General features: G+C 33.5%; 1 protein-coding gene across 1 annotated transcript; it reads right to left on the reverse strand.

Annotated features, from left to right (window-relative positions):
• Positions 1-632: 632 nt before the first annotated feature.
• Positions 633-5,370, reverse strand: LOC118043753 (lipid phosphate phosphatase delta). Its single transcript, XM_035051816.2, has 8 exons — positions 4,942-5,370; positions 4,720-4,815; positions 4,556-4,630; positions 4,289-4,419; positions 3,833-3,936; positions 3,614-3,742; positions 2,665-2,780; positions 633-1,106 (listed from the first exon to the last, which is right to left on the reverse strand). The coding sequence occupies exons 1-8, from the start codon at positions 5,101-5,103 to the stop codon at positions 696-698; spliced, it is 1,224 nt and encodes a 407-aa protein (XP_034907707.1). The 5' UTR covers positions 5,104-5,370; the 3' UTR covers positions 633-695.
• Positions 5,371-7,301: the final 1,931 nt, after the last annotated feature.

Below are 7,301 nucleotides of genomic sequence, written 5' to 3' on the forward strand. Positions count from 1 at the left end.
TCGCTCTACTGTGATTGAGCACATGGATGCTTTGATCAAATTAGAAACGATCACCACTAGGATTTTAATTTATCGCCAAGGGCAAGTAAATTTCAACTGTCCTCAAGGGGCGCAACGGTAAAAAACTTGAAATATGCATAATAGGTTTTAAATTCAAGTCAGGATATGCACCTCTTATAAGAACCTGGAATGGTTAAAGTTTTACTAGCTCATTTGGATTCATGGATCATAAAATACATTTTTTTTATAGGGGTGGGGTTTTCTCAAATTCAAAAAAAAAAAAGAAAAGTAAATTTCAACCCCTCAGTTTAACTTGCTATGCTCATGGCAAGTTTAAGTCCACATGGAAACCAAATATTGCCTAAATGATCTATAAATCCGGCGTCATCAGTACTGATGTTGTGTTTAACTACATTATGGCTTCTGCGAGAGAGAGCACACACACTATATTTATTATCATGACTCAAATGGATTGCGACATTCGCCCTAGGACCTTCCCAAAATTCTGATTCTACTACAATTGCCACCTGGTGACAAAAGAGGCCACAAGAAAGAAATCAGAGGGTAAAGGCTGCAAATAGAGCAATGGCATTTTCTGGACAGGATCAGTTGCCGCAGGAGAGGTGTCATCATCGACGAAAAAAATTATGCAATGATATATAATATGAAGGTATGATAAATTCTCCCTAGGATCTTTACAACCTCAGATACGAAAAGAGAGATGGAACAAGATCCACCACAGACCAAGCGAGGCCTGAGTATTGGAGGAATCGAATGCCCGTGTCAACATCAAATGAGCCCTGAGATGAGAAAACGGGTAACTTCTTAATATAACCTGATTGCTTAAGCTCTTCCGTCTTTTTACAAGTAACTGATCCTTTTAGCATGGGGATGTAGCTGGTTGATTTTATAGGAATGCCCAAGGTGTTTGATACAATAGGAAGGATCCATTTTGCCAGCGCCTTGCTGCAGTACTTCACAATGAGTATTGTTGGTATCCCCACGAGCATTCTTCCAAGAAAGGCTGAAAGAGTGAGTTGTGGTGTAAATATGCGTGGCACTGATTCATGGTGGAACTGGTGGTAGGTTTGCTGGACGCCGGCCACCTGAAAAATATTGCAAATTTACCTCATGAATGTTAACTAACTAGCTTGTTTCGTAACATTAGTAAAATCAATATTAACTAAGTAAATGGTATTCCAGACTTGATAAGTTATGCTTGATAAAAACTTCACTGACATCTGCAAGTTAAAAAAAGAAATAGTATCTAAATGACATCCATGTTCTGCTACTAAAATTAATTGACAGGAATACTCAAGCCTCAAGGCATAGAATGCATGGCTGTTCTTTGTTCTCACCACATAACCACAATTAGTATATAAAAAAATTATCTCAAAGGATAAGGCGGTGCAGAGTCTGCAAGTAGTTTCATTGTGCCAGCAATCTCTATCTAATAGTTGATAATAGAGATTTCATAGTGTAATAAAGAATGATGAATAAAAAGACTTCATCATGGTGAGAAAGGCGAGAGGAATTGTAAACAATTTTAGGAAGTTGATACTTTGGATATGATGCTTCATTATTGGACCGGAGGACTGGCTTATACATTGGTACACTCCTTTTCTCTCTGCATTCTATGTGCGGTCTCTTTGATTACGATTACACCTGGTTAGTGTCCAAGGACAAAAAAGACAGATACAAAAGAAATAGATATGTGTTTGGTTGAAGAGACAGATAAAAATAATATCTCCAGGACATTTTTAGAATGATTTTTTGTACTTTTAAAACAAGAAATACAAGGAGACGTGCCCCCTCTATCCCCGCTATCTTCGTCTATTACGTTCCAAAATAGTAACCAAACGCTACCTTTATGATCTTTGAATTGAATTTGTAATTCATGTTATCACATACACCAAGCCTCAAACTCTTCCCCCTATTTTCTTCTCACTACACGCACTATCCTAAATGATTTTGTGCTAGCCTTTAAAGAGTTGTTTCCAAGAATGTACATCATTAATTCCCAGCATCAAGTTTCTCCTTGGCACTATATGATTGCTGAGATGCATTGGAGGCAAGCTATTGCATTGTCATCATGGAGACAAGAACCTTGTGGAATTTTCCACCTACCTTGTTGCTTTATCCCTTTTTTGTCACACCATTTTATTCATTTTTCCATGCTCAGACGCTAATTCCTCTCACCCCTAACTATCTTACTATCTTCACTATCCTAGCCTTTGCCTTTTCATTCTATGCCAAGATAAGTAATGGTTTTGTTCTATGCTAAGATTAGTAATGGTCCAAGTACCCTTTGCCTTCCCTTTCACGAATAATCAGCAGAAAGATAATGGTGGAATTATTTATCGTACTTCGCTAAATATATTTTCCTTCATGCATGGAACACGGTTTCACTCTAGTGAGATTTTATTTTTCTAATATTTATTAAGGTTAATCAAAATGCCTCAAAGTTCCACTGTTTCTACTTTCAGGATGTTCTCTCAAGTCTCAACAATGTAGACTTTCAACTTTTCCTATTTCAAAGAATGATGATCATAAGAAAATATAAAAGTGCAAATACTTCCCACTGCATGGTAATTGATATAATAGAAAAGGCAGACAAACAAAGCTAAGCATCATTCCAAAGTTAATGGGTGAGTGATTGCTTACTATTCCAAATGCAACACCATCGAAGGCTGTGTGGAACTCAAAGCTTGGAGTTGGAAGTTCTGGAGTCGGATAAGCAAAAAGCAATAAAAGGCTCAGGGCAGCCCAGAAGGTTGTCACTGCAAGTGAAATAGCACATACATTACGAGAATACAACAATTGCAAATTTATCCAGATTAAAAATTTTGATGCTGGTCTTTGAACAGGGAGTACGATATCATGTTATACCTTATTTGAACAAGGTGAGGTCAAAAGTAAGTACAAAATTCATAATTCAAGCACTAAAGAATCATCCCCTGTAACCTAAACAACCCCAATCAGATTATTAACAATATCCTAAGTCACGATTCAGTAAAAAGATGTGTGTCCCTAAGAGCCTCAAATTCTTTTCAATATAATGATACTGGTATTTGCATACCTTTTCTCCGTTTGAGAGGAAGAAAGCTTGAGGACAATCATTTGTAACCTGCCAGCAGGCAAAATTCAATCTTGGTATTGGTTGTTTAAAGTTCATCCATCAACTCATTCTAGGATTGTTGGCTCTGCACTAGGCAACCATAGAGGCATCCATAGAGTTTTCATGTTTCTCCAAACATGTATCTTGGTTTGTCTCCAACAGTCTTCCTATTTGTCAAAAATTTCATGTCTTGCTCACCAACTTTGGAGCTGATGGGCTATTCAGAAATTTTGATTGGTATCAAAGCCTCATATAGGAATTTGTTCAAATGTGAATAGACTGAAGAGTGAAAAGGACTAGAATTATGATAACATGGGAAGAAGGTAGCGTTCTTCTGTGAAGGTTTTGCTTAATATAATCATACTCATCAAACATGCATTCCTTCCATAAATTTTTGCCACTTGATTGGCTTGAAAACAATTTAATAGTTCTAAACGTAGCTTCTGCAAATCAAAATTTGAAAACCATGATCGCTAGAACCATAAGATTACATACCATTTTGTCCCGAGACTATGAAACTGTCGACATAATCATGGACGGATAGCCAAAAGGAAAGGATCACAAAACCAACAGCAAGACCAGCTATGATATCAATTCCACTGTGCATTCCGAGGTAAATTCTTCCTAACAAGGAAAAAAAAATTTCATTTTGGGAAAATCTAAAAGGAAAAACTGATAATGCTGCCAAAAATTATGGAAGACAACTACACATACCCAAACCAGTGAGGCAAACAATCAAGCAAACAACGGCAAATCCCGCAAATTTCAAAGAGCCATCTTCATTTTGGGTATAGGATAAAACATAGTGCAATAGGTATCTGGAAAATTATTTAAAGAGAGTACAGTTAGTCCAATAATAAAAATGCTGTAGAATGTTCAGGTGCAAATTTCAAAGCAATATAATAACCACATTTGAGTTTTTGAGGAGACAACAACCAACTAATTAATATTACAATCATACCACTGCTAGAACCTTGAAAAAATTGAAAATAGAAGGGAGACGAAAGAAAAACGAAAGATCAGCTTTAGAACATGCACAATGCCTCATAAATTAGCTACTGGTATTCTTCAATTACTTGAATAACACAAAACGGTGATGCCTGGTAAATCCTATAACCCATGTCAAAAACCACAATGCAAAGATGAGTACGAAAGGAGGAAGATGAATACCCAGATAAGCAAACTGTGTTGAGAGTGTGGGAAGAAGGCAATCCATATTCCAAAGCATTCTCCTGCTCATCTTTTGTGGCAGTTATTCTCCTAACAGGAGGACAAGAGGGTCGAGGAGCTGATACCACATCCTATGACAAATAAAATATCAACACTGAGCCGATAAAATAAAGAAAGCCTGTAGCCTTACAGTTCATCTTCCAAATCAAAGACATTAACAGCGAAAGAAATGGGATGGATCGGGTAAGAACGAAAGTAAATAAGTACCTTTATGCAGTTTCCTGAATAATCACAGAGAGACATTAAAAGGGTCATTTGCCTAGCCAACTTGCCATGCCCACTCTACATTGTGAACCCAAAAGCCGCTCAATTATTACCAAAACAACAACAGAATCCAAAATAACCTCTAAACAGAAATGAATAAAGCATACCCAGAAGAGCAAAGGAAGAAACGCAGTGTAGAAAGGCACAGAAACAACACAGGATAATCCAGAGAATAAAGCATCCAAATATCCATGCTGATATTTCTGCAAATAAGAGCCAAAAAAAATGCAACAAAAAATGAGAAGAATAATAATAAAATCCCACACACAGAATTCAATACAAAAGAAGAATATCTGGGTTGTGTTTATACTGATGAAAGTGATAGAAACCTGGATCTGGAGGATGATAGGAGTGCCAGTTATGACATGGTGAGAAACCCAAGGTTGGACCAAAGTTCTAATCTTTCGAGTGACATCAAGAGATGAAGATATAACAATCCACGACACAATCCCACAAAGTGCCAAACCTTGCCATAATGATATGCTCTCCATTAATTAATCTGTATCTCTTAAATTCCCTCCTCAAAAAGAAGGATCAAAGAAAGTAAACAAAAAGGAGAAAACAAAAGAACCAGCCAACGCAAGAAAGAATTTGGACTCGGCAGGTTTGAATGTTTCCTCTCCTTTTTTTTTTCCTCTTAATTTTTTATTGTGCTTCTTTTCTAGGAAGCAGCCGGCAGGGCTTCGGTGGATTTGGCAGGCGGGAGAACGAACAACGAACACGAAAAGAAAATTGTATGGATGAAAAACAAAAAGGCTGGATAAATTTAAAAAAGAAAAGGAAAGGAAACCAGTAATATTAACATTTTAGCTCGTACTACTAAAATTACATGTTAACAGTAATAGACTGCTTTTTTTCCTTCAAAAAGTATTTTTAACAAAAATAAAAAAAATTATTTTAAAATTATTTTTTTAATATTTTCAAATTGTTTTGATATATTCATATAAAAAATAACTTTAAAAGATATTATTTTAATATATTTTTAATAAAAAAATACCTTAAAAAATAATCATTATTATATTTTCAAACTCTTCTAAAAATATAATAAGTGAAGAAATGCTCATATTATCTGGATTTTGCAACACTTTTTATAAAAGGGTAATGATTAACATTGCTTGTATGATAATATAACAAAATATATGTTGTAACATGTATGAACACTTAATAAATTTTTATTCATCAAATAAACTAAACAATTAAAAACAATATCAACATATAAATTTCACAATTTAAAAGCAACATCAACACATAAATTTCATATTAAAACCAAACCATTACATCTAGAATAAATCTATTGCAACTTAATCCTCCCAACTTTATTCTAGTGTATTGATCCTAGCTTTATTCTATCTAAAAATAAATCCTACAATGGCATCATATCCTCAAGGCTGTCATGCAATGGGCTCGAACACATAACTTTTCAAACATTGCAACACAAACATGCACAATATATCATAATATTTTGAGAATAACAGAATATTCATTGGGAGTTCGAGATAAACCTTTAGGGGTCATTAAAGTAATTGAAAAACTGCTAGCAATGATTCAAAATAGTAGTGGAGCGTGACAAACATAATGATTATAGTTTTTAAAATAATATATATTTTTTTATTTTTTTAAATTAACACATTAAAATAATTTAAAAATATTAAAAAAATCTAAACTAAAAAAACAATTTTAATTTTAATAAAAAGTTAGTTGAAAGTGACTTAATTGTACAACTTGTGTTGGTCCCACGTTAAACAAAATTAAGAAGGGCCATAGGGACATTAGTTTGGCAAGTTTGACGGTCTCTCCAATGCTGTCCACATTAATGCAACCACCAAATACCTGTCTGCTTGTTTATGAGCTTAGCTGTGGTCTTGTAGTTCAAGGCAGAATCTTCGGTCAAAGGAGATATTTACTTTTGTTTTTTTTATATATATTAAAAGTATTTTTTAAAAAATTAAAATTATATTATTTTTTTACTTTAAATTAATATTTTTTTTAGTATTTCAATTAATTTAATGTGCTATATCAAAAATAATTTTTTAAATAAAAAAATATTATTTTAATATATTTTAAAATAAAAAATACTTTAAAAAATAACTGTTATCATATTTTTAAACATTCTTCCAATAAACAAGAGGCTCACATCAAAACAAATATTAATTTAAAATGTGCCTGGAAAAAGGGAGAAATTTTATACAAAATTCCCTCCTCAAAAAGAGGGATCAAGAAAGTAAACAAAAAAGAGAAAACATTAGAACCAGCCAACGCAGGAAAGAATTTGGACTCTGCAGGTTTGAATGTTTACGCTCCTTTTTTTTTTTTTTTTTTTTTTTTCTTCCTCTTGAATTTTTTATTGTGATTCTCTTCGAGGAAGCAGCCGGCAGGGCTTCGGTGGATTTGGCAGGCGGAAGAACGAACAACAAACAACAAACACGAAAAGAAAATTGTACGGATGGAAAACAAAAGGGTTGAATAAATTTAAAAAAGAAAAGAAAAGAAAACTAGTAATATTAGCATTTTAGCTCGTACTACTAAATTATATCTTAACAGTAATAGACTGTGTTGTTTTGTGTTCAAAAACAGGTTTTTGAAAAACTTTTAATTTCATTTTATTTTAAATTATTTATTTAGTATTTTTAAATTATTTTAATATGTTAATATTAAAAAATAATAATAATAAAATTATTATTTTAATATT

The sequence above is a fragment of the Populus alba genome, chromosome 6, assembly GCF_005239225.2.
Source record: "Populus alba chromosome 6, ASM523922v2, whole genome shotgun sequence".
Lineage (NCBI taxonomy): Eukaryota > Viridiplantae > Streptophyta > Magnoliopsida > Malpighiales > Salicaceae > Populus > Populus alba.